At 30.8% G+C, this 15302-nt stretch overlaps 1 protein-coding gene across 1 annotated transcript; it reads left to right on the forward strand.

The window, feature by feature from the left end:
• The first annotated feature begins 11774 nt into the window (after positions 1 to 11774).
• Positions 11775 to 13445, forward strand: LOC111620535 (ikitoxin-like). Its single transcript, XM_023362463.1, has 2 exons — positions 11775 to 11856; positions 12853 to 13445. The coding sequence occupies exons 1-2, from the start codon at positions 11808 to 11810 to the stop codon at positions 13110 to 13112; spliced, it is 309 nt and encodes a 102-aa protein (XP_023218231.1). The 5' UTR covers positions 11775 to 11807; the 3' UTR covers positions 13113 to 13445.
• The last annotated feature ends 1857 nt before the right edge of the window (positions 13446 to 15302 follow it).

A 15302-nucleotide genomic window follows, 5' to 3' on the forward strand; every position in this document is an offset into this window, starting at 1 on the left:
GTTCACCTTGTTTACCTGGAAACTCTCTAAATTCATCTCTGTCGTCAAACAATACTTCTGTGTAATTCTAGAAACTCTAGAAAAAAGAGTATTAGTAAATTTGTATTACACCCTTTACTTTTATCAAATTTAAAGTATTCTCGGTTTAAATTAGCATTATTTAGTAATTACATATTACATATATTTGAAAAGATCAAAATAAAATGCATCCACAATAAATACTTCGTGTACAATTTGTAGTACGAAACGTCGTATAGAGATGTTGATTTTTTAGAGCCTAGATAGGAAAGATTAGATGATTTAGTGATAGGTTTACTGAAAGTAGCTAGATATTGTTTTGATATTATCTATTGAGTAATGTCACAAAGTTAGAAAAATTTTCAATATTCGGGAGTTTCATGATTATATCGATAAAATCTTACGTGAATCCTGTACAATATACGAGGGATATATTGAATATTGATGCAAGATAGAAACGTATTATTTTTTATTTCTGATATCAAATGTAATGTACATACAAAAATTTTCATATTGACAAGGAGGTAGTCACGTTAAGGAATTATCGTTCTTGTTTCACGATATATTTTGTAACCTTTACATTGTCTTTATGCTATATTGAAATCGTATTGAAAACTAAAGTCTTTGTACAAAATGTTATCAAGGAAAGAGAATGCATATACTTTTTAGCTCTATTAATCTGCATTTGCACAGTATTCTGTACAAAGAGTACGCTGTTTCATTTGCCATAATTTTGTTTGCTTTTCGTTTTTTTTTTCTTTTTTTAGTAAAATGTGTTTATTCTACGTATGTGTAGAGTAATATTAGCTATAGTACTGCATACATCTTTCTTATATGCGCGACTATTATTAAGAAGATTGCACTTTTATAAATACATAGATTAAATCTTGCAGTTGTTTATAAATAATTTCGCAGATATTTATTAAAATTATCATCATGTTATCAAATTTCGAGTTGTATATACAGTCGACCTCCCTATAAGATCATAGATACGTTCCATTCTTTAGGAATCCGATTTCTTACGAGTCCTTCCAATCACAGCCCGACACGCGTGAAGTTTACGGACTACGGCTGATTGAAAGGTTTTCTTCTATAAATTTAATCGATTCTAGACTAACCGACTCAACATTTTTAAAATACGTATATATTTTTTTGGGAATAATCCGTATATACTACGCTATAAACAAAAAATTGTAGGATTACTTACCGAGTGTGCACCATTCGACATCGCCATTGCTGAAGCTTGTTTTCGTCGCGGAACAGCTCAGCATACAGCGGCCGATTTCTAATAACTTATTTTTCTGCGAAAACTTCGTTGAAATTCGGAGACATCATTAATATAAATAATTTTAATCGCCGTTGAATAAAAAATGTTTCTTTCACAAGAAATGTATAAAATTACAGTACTGTATTAGACTTACAGTACCTAATTTACATACTGTACAGACTATAGTTAGCTTAAAATCTCCGTAGCGTGGCGCCACGCGGCAAAAAAATATATATAATTATAATAAAGTTACAATAAATTAAGTTAATATATAATTATATAAACAGTTCCTAATTCATATATATATAATTATATGTACAGTACCTAATTTATATATAATTATATGTACAGACGAAACTAAACTCTATTTAGCCGCCTAAATGTTTGTAGCGTGGCGCTACGGACGGTGGGAAAGTAGTTCGGCTGCCCGATGACGTTTTACGTAATTGTAGGAGTTTTTTTTACTTTTTTTACGGATACCGTTGCAATTTATTCGCAGTTTTATGGGAATCGTAATTATAGGGACCGTAATTATAGGGGGTCTACTGTATATATTTTAAAATATTTGTTAGCAATGGAACAAAATACACAAAGCATGACATAAGCGTAAATGGCACATAATTTACACTTTAGTAATGTTAGTAATATTACAAGTTGCCTATTTTTAAAAGTTAAATTTTATAATCATAGTAATTTTTGTTTTATTAATTTGTTAGAACTGTTACTAATAATCAGTTATTTCTTATACGATATCAGCTATAATTAGCATTACAATCGCAAACAAAAATTATACGCGTTAAATACTCACGAAGGTGTAGCAAAATTTAGTGAAAAATTTGCTTTAAATAATAAAGTTAGTTCCGAGAAAAGATTAAGTGTAGTGGGAAAATGTTTTGTAATGATTGAAATCAATTCCGTTTCAAACTATTTTTCATTTTTCTTTGTAAAGAGGCTCTGGCTTCGATTACAATGAACCATCTAACATTACTTTTTCATGAACATTAATCCTATTTTAATTTTAGAATCCTTCGTGCAAATGAAAAAGTTGCAAAAAGTTCTATAGAGCAACTATAGAGGAAATTATGTGAACAACACATAACTCGGTTAATAATGTTCGAATTGAATCTTGTTTTCTACCGCCAGCATTTATTTCCTATTTCTTATAATCAATTTTACTGCTGATAGAAACATTCACCTAGAATAATTGTAAATGATTACAGGTGTATAGTACTGTACATCTTGTATGGTATAAATTTTTACAACTAAATGTTTTATAAGTGCAGAAAATACGGTGTTTCTACAGTTGTTTTTGCCAGAACCGTGCATTTCCCAGTGTCTACATATTTATCGAAGCAGTATTTGTAAAGCATTGATAGTTCTCATGCTGCTGTAAGCTGAAACTATTTAACTTCTCTTTCATTTCAACAATGGATAATTTATACAAAGCACAACAGAGAAATTGAAAAAGTATTAGTAAGCTTTGTTTGCATAGATATAAGAAATATCTATGCAAACAAATGAACAATGGAAGTTGATTTTCAAAGTGACGTGAATACATCCTATGACGATATCAGAAAAATGGCTTTGAGACCTAACGAAAAAAATCATTTTAAGGATAGATTTTGGAGTAGTGTGTGTGTTTGTTGTAAAATTCTATGTGAGAATGCAATTTATTTTTTATTCTACCTTTGTAATGTCAGTTTCTTGAATTATTCTGTAACACATAATCAGTATTAAGCATAATATTAAATTGATAATGTGAAAACGTAGGACAATATCGAGTGAATCATTTGTGAATAAGTCTTAAAAAGTAAAAATTCGAAAATTAATTTATCAGTTTTTAAATTTTGATTTATTGTCGATAAATTATTTCATAAATATTTATTACTAATTCACATATGTAAATTTCTGTGGAAATTGTTTCACTAGCAGAAAATTTAACAATTTTTATTTGAGAGTAAAAATGGTCAAGGTACTTCTGTAGTCGTTATCTCCCATTGTCCGTTGGTACAATCAAAAACTCCTTGTTTTTTTCCATTTGTGGAACACTTTCCGGGAGATATTCGCAATAACAAGCGTAGAGATGACAATATCCATATGATCCCCCTAAGTATTTACAGAATTCTATACATTTCTCTTCTTCTGGCCCGTAATAACACGGATAGGAACAGCCAGATCTATTCACTAGATATCCACCCGGAATATCATCTGCATCCACTTTGATTCCTGCAGAGAATGCGAAAATTGCAATATTTTCGAAATATATGGTTTATTAGCTATTGCATCAGAGATCTTCTGTGCACTTTATGAAAAATTGCCCTTAGTTTATAATTTAGTCTATAACCAAAGGCAAGAATAGAATTGAAGAAACGAAATACGCAACGAGTCAATCCAGTATGAGTGATTTCCAAACTATGAAAAGAATCAAAAGCATTTTTTCCTTAACAAAATTTACGCAAATATATAAAGACATTACACAAGTTTCAATAAATTCAACTTAAATATTTTTTAGAGAATTAGTTTTTTATCAATGTATACAGTAACGTCTATTGTAGTATTTGTATGAGCATATACAGTAAATCCTGTCTATGGCGACCACTTACGGTTCCTTCAAAAAATGGTCTTTTGACAAGTGGTCGTTCAATACTAGTGGTGCTGTAATACCGTATTTCCGTACGTATTCTGCGCACTTTTTAGCCATTTCTACTTAAAATCAAAACTCGAGGTGAGCACAAGTAAGCGAATTTTTTTCAACGATACAGCTATATTGGTATTGTATTTTATTCTTATCGGATAACCCGATTTACAAGAGTCGTCGTGATATTATAAGACACATTTAATACCAATACTTTATAGATTAATACACTACACGCATTTTCTCGATTATAATGCACACTTTCTTCTTTCTAACTTGATTAATTCGATATGTTTTCTTTAGTTCGCTCCTCAGTTACGTGTATTACGTCATCGATATACAAGCGTGTCTTATCTCTCCATTACATTGATTTTAATTTTCGTTAGTTTAATCTCGTTTTAACTTTAAAAATACTGTATGTTTTTAATATTTAATATTTTCTTAAGCACAAAAAAATCATTTATTAATAATAAGAAGATTTCATTATTTTTTTTCATTATACGATTTCATTACATTCGGTGATTGTCATTGCGGAATTAAAAAAGGAATGTTGCCTGTAAAACTGATTTTTGCATTAATGCGTGTATTGTTTTTTAATATTTTGCGTGCAATAAATTACTTGGATATTATTTTTTAAAAAGAACGTAGAAATAAGGTAGGTGGATACGGAAACCATTTATCGCACATGTATTGTATATCACCTTCAATATAAATAAATAAATAAAAATAAATTTTATTAAACGATGAGATCAGTGGATTAATTGTATCCTGTACAATATTTTTTACTCCCAAGAAAAATATTGTAGGTCTACGGCAGAATCGCCAAAGTGGTCGATATCGACCTCCAGGGGTCGATGCAACATCATTCGGGGGGTCGACGCGGCTGAGGGGTCACAACCTTTTTTTTTTTGCTTATACAGAGACCACAACGTTTTTTTTTTTTGATCGTACACATACACTTTTAATAAAACTTTACTGTGGAAGTCAATGTGAGGCTTTGGAAAGTGGTTGGGGGTCGACGGTTAAAAAAGTTTGGCGACCCCTGGTCTACGGTAAAATAAATTTCGTTTTTTCACATTTAAACATCGCCTCCAATTGCCCTTGTGATAAACTATTTTCACTTTCTCTGTTAATTTTAAAACGATCTTCTAACGACAGCACTTTGAATATCTTTCGTTTTTCGGACATTTTCCAACGAATTTAAATCAATTTGCTTTGTTGCTAGACTAATTTAACACTTGCCCCTAATTTTAAGGGTGGGAAAAGTGCCAGAGGTAAGTTCGAACGAAAGTTTAGACTAATTCATTATATGAGGAAGAGAGAAGCGTTGTTGAACAATAGTTTAGACCAGATATATTAGCAGAAATGGTCGCTTACTACAGTTGTTGAATGTTGATTCGGACCAAACATCGATAGCCGCGATTGCATTACACAGGTGGTCGTTTTTTAATAAAGGTAATTTATACGAAGACTCTATGGATAAACTATTCGGTTCAGAAATTTTTGCCCGTTTTGACAGGTGCCCGTCGAATGCTTGTGGTTGCCTAAGCAGTTTTCACTGTATATAATCCAAATAGTCTGATCTATATATATGTAATCGAAATAGGTTGATAATAGTAATAAGCGCAGAGACCAAACGGTTAGGAGTTAAAAGTTGAAATTTGGTACACAATTACGGTAAGTCACGAGAACGTACACTAAAAAGGAATTTTTCGAAATTCCCCTCCAAGGGAGAGAGAAAGAGAATTAAGGCTTACCCTGAAAAACTTAGCTTTTACTTCAAATGCGGTTTTTTGCGTTTTTTACTGAGTTTTAGTAGGCTACCACATTTAGTAGGCTACACGGGAAATGAAAGAAGTGCATTCCTTAACAATGGAAGTGATAACATGGATGTGTTTAGTAACAATGGAAGTGTTAAGAAAAAGCAACGTGCAAGATTCACAGGCTCGAATGCGGTATTTTTGCTTTTTGCGAAAAATCGAACATAATTTTAAAACTATGTAAAAATTCTTTAATTAATTTGGAAACGTGGACCTAATGCTTGAATTTTGTGAAAACGGATAAGATTGGCAATAATCTTAATTTTCGCTCTCGTTACATTTTGCGCCAGCAACGCCGGGCTTATCTGCTAGTTCATATATAAATAGGCATTAAAATGCCATATTATCAAAATAAGTAAGACAGTATTGATTAAAGTACTGTATAAAGAACTTACACATTATGAGTAAAGCTGTAAAGATAAATGACTTGAACATGATTATATTTTTAAAACAAACAGTTGTCGCTCGTTAGATATTTTGTGTATTTATACTTTTAAAAATAGCAGATAATTATACAGATTAACGGAAAACAGGTGCAAAAAAGTTTGATGTGGATAAATTGTTTAATAAATAAAAAGTAATTACAGTTAATTTTTAATACATAATAAGGGCGGTAATTGCTTCCTTATTTTGCAAATAATTATAGAGAAATATATTAAAGGTAATCATAATCGTACATTAGTTTCGAATGTTATTTTTTTAATTAAATTAGCTCTATCTTAACCTTTCTTTCGTTTGAACAACTGGTAAATTAGACAAGTTTTATACTCCATACAGTATGTTGTAAATTATATATTTTTTACTGGGCACAACGAGCTTCCTAAACTACGTCAGGCTAGCTCTTTTGCCATTTTCTTATATCTATTTAATTATAGTTATAATAGTCAACACATGTTCAAACTTAACATGTTTAACTCTGCAGCTCTGTATCGAAATAAATTGAAGAACCCCAATCATTTTTCGTGGACAATTACTCCAGAGAAGTCTGCCCATAAAAAAAACCTTTTCAGAGAGATACAGAAAGCTTTAAAAGAGTGCAAGAAAGAAGCAATATATCTTTTAAACGTTTTATTACGATGATCGAACACCTATTTATGATCGAAAAAACTTTCCCAAAAAAGAAGTGTAGCTGTTCTGCTTTACTGTTTCCATATACAAACAGTGACAGTTAGTTACTGATTTGCATTCGACCAAGGGGTTGCCGCGTTGTTCTATCGGCTTTTCTTGCGTGTCTAATTCCTTCTCCAAATAAAAGTTATTTTCTTCGTAAAGGAAACTGTCTACTAATTTAAAAAAAAAAAAATTATTTATCAGTTAGAAGAATCATTCCAAAAGTTTATTTATTTAAATTATATTTAAACGAATCAGAAATAAAACTTTAGAATAATTTTTAGAATGCGAAAATAATAACAGAAAAGAAGTTATGAGCTATAAAGCTGTAATTGTTGAGACATTTAACTGTTTTATAGTTTCCAACAAACTTTTGCAATAAAATTATAAAAGTCAGTAAAATAACTCTAAAGTAATTGTCGTAAAATTCATCGTTTCATTGATAATAAAAATGTTAACTGGTAAACAAATTATAAAAGTAATAAAACACTCTTCAATAATTATGTTTAAATCGTTTAAGATTCAGTTTGCCTTAGTAGTTATGTAAAAACAAGCAATAGATATGATATCACAATGTAACCACTAATTGATATTTAAAATAAAATAAAATTTATCAAGTTTACATGGTTTCTAGCAACACCTCTCGTGTTACACACAAGGGGTGTTGCTAAAAACCACGGTGGCTGATTCATGATGGCTGATATTATTGCAATTTGTTTGTAAACATATAAAATATCATGGTAACAAGTCCATACCTGGTCAGAGTCAGAGTTAAAGTCAGATGGCAAAACAAAGTCGAAGTCGGTAGATTTTTACACGATTTCATAGTCCTCGTTATATATAACAGATGATGGCAATTAGTCAAAAAATGACCTCCCAAAAGAATTACATTTTGGACACATAAGATCTTGAAACATCGGGAAATGCAAAAACATTCAAAGTTTTTTTTTTTGTTTGTATGAATGTTAATGTCTAATTGCACAATTTTGTTTTCCCTCTTTAGAGCTTAATAACTCCTGTGCTTTCGAAAATTTTTGAAATATTGCAGGAAAGGTTGAGTATTAGAAAGACTCATGCTATTAAACTTTAATTGTTTAAGATTGACAGGATGGGAACATAAATTATGTCTGTGTGTTATATCTCGAGTAGGGTAGACTTAATGACGATTTTTACTCGTTATTGAAATTTAAACTTTTTCTAACAAAACCCACTCCAACTCTCAAAATTAAGTGTTTTTAATCATTTTAGCCGATTTCGATTGTATAAGCCCATACAAGACTAGCGATCATAGTACTAGATAATGTCAAACATCATACGACAAAATCGCGCGATTCGTGCGATATCGCTATGTTTTGCGCGCGTTTAATCAAAATCTATTGAACAGATTTAGAGGTCAAACACAGTTCTATAAGCCTCATAGAAGTAGCTTCGCTGAAGCTATGCTTCGATAATTCTACAATTGATATAGTCAAATTAGAAATTTTTACAATTGTACATTAGAAAGTACTGTTTAGCATTAGCGAGGTTGCGGCCGACATTCACTTTTTAGTGATGAAAACGTCGACCACAACCTTGTTATTGGCATTGGTGTAAATATTGCAACCCCACTTAACAATTAGTTTGACTATAATATTATGAAGTCTAGCTAACAACTAATATCTGTAAAACACAATAAGAAATTCTGTTAAAATATTCCTAAAAAATATTTTTGGGTTAACAGAATTTTCGTCCATCCTATGTAATCGTACACGTAGTATCCTCGCATGTCTACAATTAATTCTCATTGTTGTGTAAAACATATGCCTAAAGCTGTTTTGTCACTAGAAAGGATACATAAAGGTGACCTAAAAATCAGTTAACTGTTATATGTTTGTACTTCTTATACAGCTTATAATAAATCTTAAACAGAGTTCAAGAGAACTTATTTCTGCAAAATTGGTATAAATAAGTATTTAAGTTAACTGACTTTTCGTACACCTTATGTATTTAGTCATAGATACATAAAAACACCGAATTTTTCGTAAAATTGTGTGTAATTTTCGAGCATTGTTTTACATTATTTGTAAGAATCTACATCACAACACGATCTTCGTACACATCACAAAACTCACAATGTTACTATTATTTATTTATTTATTCATTACGGGTATCATTAATACATGAGAAAAAATTATTCTTCTTCTACATAATAATGGCACTTATAAAATAAACATAATAGTACTTGTAATAATGGTTCTTATATATAACACAGTGAAACTATGAGAACATTTCTATATTTTTGTACTTGGTGACTTGAAACGTCAAAAATGCAAATAAAAATTTATTGTGTTGCAATACAATAGCTTATCAGTAGCTTAAAGTAGCCTTAATAACGATACTTTCAATTTTTTAAACTAAAAACAAGAAAAATTATAATCGATTGAATTGGTTAGCCTAATAAATAAGGATGTAATAAATTAGAAAGCATACCACGTTAGTTTATTACAATTTTATTTATTAGGCTAACTAATTCAATCTAAAGTAATGTTGTGGGCTAAAAGCGTTATTTAATAATAATATTTATATAAAACTTATTGTATATATGGACTTCGAAAGTGTGTCGAAAATGCATGCACAAAATTTTGTTTGATTCTGTATTAAAAAAATTCAATAATAATAATTTATCGTTGTAAAAAGAAACTGTCAAATAAAAAATATAAACGAAAAATTAATATTTGATGTCCATAAAAAGACATGTCTGTAGAAATTTCCAAGAAAGATGAACTTCACAAGTAAAAACAATACATGAATGCAAGACTTAAGATTAAACATCTTCTATAAAGATCGAATTGTCGGTCGGTCTGGGTTTTGATATTGTTACGTTTGGTAACGTGTGAAAAACGAATCGGGAAAGAGGGGTAAGTCGACATCGACATATCGGAATGTTCGATCTAAGATTAAAAAAAAACTTATAAAAATCGCGCAAAATTAAGAATATGACGCTCTCGGTTTTCTGTTCGCGGTTCTTGGTTCGAGGTGTGCCTCTACGGAATTTTGTGCTCCTGGGATTACATAACGAAAGCTGTTTTGACATCCGAAGATTTGGTTTTCGCTCTCTCGTCCCTTCAAGAATCGTCAAGGTACACCTAGTCGCCGAAAGAATATATTTTAAAATATTGTTGAGTGTCCCAAGGCCATCGCCTTCAACGTCTCGATCGTCAGAACATCTGAACTTTTTGTACAGACTTGTTTACAGCTTTAGATAGGCAGTATCTTTATTATAAAAATAGTTGTAAGAAATATTTATTTTTGTTAAACGGTTTGACGATTGCTAACCTGTCCCTAAGAGTTTCTCCACTCCCACGCGATAGTCCTGACTGCGCTACGATCCTGACTAACGCAATCAGTCGGCAAACCTCATATACAGTCGATCCCTTATGACACTGTTGATAATTCCGTTTTATATAAATTTCATGTTATACGAGTCATTTAAATTTTATAAATACGCGAGCCGTTCACAGCCCGGCACACGTGTTTGTAAAATCTAACTGACTCGTAAAATATGAAATTCATATAAAACGAAATAATCAACAGAGGGGTCGAGTGTATATATACTTGAGTTTTGCCCTACTCTCCATTTAGTGCCGATTTTCAAAAGACATAAATGTAACACTAAAGCGAAGCTTGACGACATACAGAATAGATATAAATCATTCCTTTTGGTTTTACTGCTACCACTTTTTTAATGAAATATTATTATAAGTATATGAAATTTCTACAAGTTTCACTATTAATTGCAAAATCATATTTCTTATATTTTCAAAGTTATAAGGTCTTTTACTCACTCATGCTTTGCCCTTATGCTAACACATCATTGACTGATCACAAAGGAAAAGTTATAATTAATGTTATAAAGGAAATTGTAAACTTTCCATTATAACATTCGCTGTAAATTGAGTGTGATGTCAACTGTTATCACTTGTCTACTTAGAGCTGTGATATTTATTATCCCTGTGTTTATTCTTAATTAATATCTTTTTACATCTGATATGAAGTTCCTTTTTTAACTAACCTGGTTATGTTCAGTGATAATGAATAATCGGTATAATCAGTAAAAGAGTATAGTTCAACTAATACATTATATTTAGGGTAAACCGTACTTTTTACCTAATTCGTACAAAATTTAGTTTAATATTGTTAAGTGAAATTTAAAAAACCTGCTGCATGAAAGAATATAGAATTAATTGTATTGTTTTTGACTTTATAACTTTTGTAATTACAGTAATAATACATAAAAAGGCAGTAAAGTTTTTAATGGTCAGGAACAGGTTAGATAGTCATTTCACTATTAAACTGAAAAATTATTTTAATAATTGGATAATAATAAATAATATATTTCAAATTATACTAACGCGGAAGTAATGATGTAACAATATGAAATTTTCAAATCCGTGATAAAAGGCCCACAAATATTAGATAACGAAATTTTTAACATAAATATATTGCACTAGACATTTATAATGTGAAATATTTTTAGTATAATATTAAAAACATATAAAACACGGAAGTAACTTCCGTGAGACTTTGCTATATGAAACAATATCTATTTTACATAACGTATCTCATAAGTGACAGTGAGTTGTTGTATTAGTCCGAAGAAATTACTCTGGAAAATATGAAGATATGTGTAAATTATTGTAGATCATTATATAAAATAACTTAAGGATAAATATACAAATTTAAAGCAGTCAATTTTCAAAAAGTAGTTAATAAATTTAATTGCATAATTACATTCAGAAAATCTGGAGGTAAACAGTTTGTAATGACTAAATTGATATAGTGTGTAATTACACAATTTAACGTATGAGTCACAAAACATAATACTTACTTTTACTATGACGTTGAACATGCCACACTTGTATATATAGCCTGTATTTCATAATCTTAATGCAGTGCATTCAAAAGTTTAGATAGAAACATGAACGTAGCACTGTTGTTCCTGATAACATTATCCTTGGTGTTGATACGTAAGATATATACATAGATTTCATAGATTAATATTGATATGCTTAACTTAATATAATGTCTTATTATAAAATATTATTACTGTAGCTAATGTTTAATTTACTAAAAAACAATATATTTACTTTTTATAAAGAGTAAAATATTTACAACATAATTAAGTGTGTCCCAAACATTCTTTGATATACCACCCTGGCAGAATCCGAGTTGACTGTGATTAAGAATATTCTCTTATTTCTTTTCGAGGAAAACAGTTAAATAAACTCACGGTTCTACCAGAAGTTAGAGACGTAACAACTAACTATTAAGATTCGTACCGCTACTCGTTGGCTCACGATGCATAATCACGTTACCATTTGCCATATACGACCAATCAACTATAAAAATTTGACAAATTTGTGGCTTTAAAATTTAGCTTAAACTTAACTGTGTTTATAGGATACTTGAAAACGCATTCTTCATTGAGCAGAAACACCTATTCACTTCCTAGCTTCGATTAGAATTTAGATTAAGTAATGGCAAGATGTAACATACAATTTGATGTTTTTAAGCTGTAAACAAACGAGTCCAGATATAAAAGGATCGCATTGCTCGTAAAAATTTTGAAAATTTGATTATGAGGAAGATTTCTGTAATTTTAATTAGAGTTCGTTAAGTGATATCAATTCTTTATTAATACGTTGGCTATTTCGTTGGTATGCTGCGGTAGTGTTACGAATTTTATTTTACACTTAACATAAATAAAAGACTGTTCATTTATCGTTAGTACAGAAATGGAAGTATAACATTATTATATCTACGTTTTAACATTAAATTATTTTCTAATGAACAGAGTTTTTCGAAAATTAAAACATAGTACTCAGTAAAGCATGTACTTTGGTTTAATTTACATACTGGTACATTATACAATAGTTCGTTGAGACTTTTGCTGTAGTTTCATATTCAAAGAAATTCAAACACGTATTTTTTGCTTATTCTAATCATGTACTTACTGTTTTCAGATAACGCCGAATCGAAGAAAGAGATTCCGGGCGGTTATCCTATAAATCGATTCGAATGTACTTACGAATGTGCTCACGCTGACACGGACCATATTCGATGCAAGAATTTGTGTAAACAATTGGGAGGAAGTTGGGGGTATTGTTATTGGAATACCTGTTACTGCGAATATCTTCCAGATTCAGTGCCTCAGAAAAATAGTATCGAAGTTTTTAGCTGCGGAGCCACTATCGTTGGAGTGCCTGATACCGAACAACAGTAAAGAATTGTTGAAATAAAATAAAATATATTAGGCCAGTTATCTGTGTAGTTCCTTTTTATATAAACTAAGCTCCCTGTTCTACATCCAGAAACAATTTAAATATTGTCAATAAATTATATTAAAGTGAAAATCTTTCCGTAATCAAAACTGTTTGGAGGGTATACAAGAATAACAATCTGATCCATAAGGGTTTAATGCATTTTATTATTCATTAATTTCAATAGTAAAAATTTTAAATACAAAGATTCTTTTCTAGTTTGGTCGGTGGACCAGGGTCAGGTCTACAAAGAGACTAATAAGGTTTATGGACTGAGCCCACAAGTGTCAAGAGGCCACAAAAATTCAATGACTATCATAATTTTTAATACTTCTCTATTAACAATGAGGACTTATCGTATTGTAAAAATAGCTACTGTTAATAATACAATAATAATGATGATAATGTATAGTATTACTAGCAGGTAGGCCCGGCATTGCTCGGGCAAAAGTAACGATAGCAAAGATTAGGATTATTACGTTATAATCAACCTTACCCGTTTTCACAGAATGCAAAAATTGGGTCCCTCTGTTTCCACACTAATTAGAGAATTTTTAGATGAGTTTAAAAATGTGTTCGATTTCTTGCAAAAACGAAAAATCTGCATCTGCGTCTTGCACGTCACTTTCTCTTAACAATTCCATTGTTACGTAACACTTCCATTCTTAACACTTCCATTGTTGATGGAAGTGTTAAGACTCGATCCTGTTTTTCTCCCCCGTAGGGAAGAATTACGAAAAATCCCTTTTTATTGTGCGTTCTCGTGACATATGCTATCTGTGTACTAAATTTCAACTTTCAACTCCTAACCGTTTGGGCTCTACGCTTATTATTATTATTATTATTATTATCAACCCATTTGGAATATATATATAGATTTGTTTTATTGAAAATGGGGACCAATTCGATTTCAATAAGCCCTAGGACTGGGAAAACCTACATCTGCCCCTGCGCTAGACGCTACCATGTATGAACTATCCTAAGGTTCAGCAATAAAGAATTATTATTATTATTAATCACTAATAAAGAATAATAATAATAATGAACACCAAATTTCTGTATCATGCAAATGTATGCCTACTTTTGCGCATTCGCTGTATATTTAAATAATTTTTAAAATATAATTTCGGATTGGCGCTGAAATAAATACTCAATTATCCGATTTTGTCAGATAAAGAGCAAGTCTTTTTAAAATGCTGCCACTTGCAACATTGAAGTGTTGTTTTTTTTACTCTTATGTATTTCTACGTATGATTGAAAGCGAATCAAAATAGGAAATACCATCCTAAGCCTTGTGTAATTCAATAAAAATTCCATCTAAACGTCAAACTTTTAATAGGTCATATCGATACCTTACTGTGAGATATCCGGGGGTACTAAAATTCTTCAGAATTTTGTACCACTTAATCGGCACATATTAAGTGAAATCTGTTCTCAAAGTTTCAAATCGAGACATTCAATCTTAAGTCAAAGATGACCTGGAGGGCTTTAGAAACAGATCCAAATTCTAAGATTCAGACCTGCCTTTAAAGGAAGTTTTAAAAAATCTGAGTCAGAATGTTGACACCAGTTAATTAAATTTAGATACGCGGATTAACACGCGTGTGAAAATATTATGGATTGGATTCAAATAATTGAGAGACATCTCGTCAGAAATAAAACAGAATTGAATAATACCAAAAACAAACAAAATATACACAAAAATGGAAATTATTTAATAATTAAAATAACGATCGAGAGAAAATATGGATTTAATTAAAATATACGTTTAGAGAGAGAGAGCTCACAATTACAATGATAATCATACTACCTCACGTTACTATATCTTTTTCTTATCAGAAGTTTATACTTCATTTCATGGAGAGGTCTTGAATTGGCACAGTATTAAAAGTTTCTTTTATTTTTCTAATTTAGCTTATCATTAACTCGATTGGATACGATTATGGGCGTTGGACTTCAGGAGAGGACTTGAGGTACGTCTTCCTCATCTAGGATCTGGTGGCATACTCTTCTAAGGGCGCTGGCATTAGGAAACAATATGGAATACGTCTGGCTACTCTGAGATCCTTCGGCGTACTCCCCGAATCATGCAAAACTTTGACTATATCTCATGATTTGTGACCAATCAGCATTTTAGATTCTCTCACGTGAAC

This window comes from Centruroides sculpturatus, unplaced genomic scaffold (genome assembly GCF_000671375.1).
Source record: "Centruroides sculpturatus isolate CEXI.00-Female unplaced genomic scaffold, Cexi_2.0 scaffold244, whole genome shotgun sequence".
Taxonomy (NCBI): Eukaryota; Metazoa; Arthropoda; class Arachnida; order Scorpiones; family Buthidae; genus Centruroides; species Centruroides sculpturatus.

Excerpts from the sequence above, each read along its gene's own strand:
- LOC111620535 (XM_023362463.1), top strand. The coding sequence starts at position 11,808 with ATGAACGTAGCACTGTTGTTCCTGATAACATTATCCTTGGTGTTGATA. Across the intron at positions 11,857-12,852 it reads ATTATCCTTGGTGTTGATAC|ATAACGCCGAATCGAAGAAA; the intron begins GTAAGATATATA and ends TACTGTTTTCAG.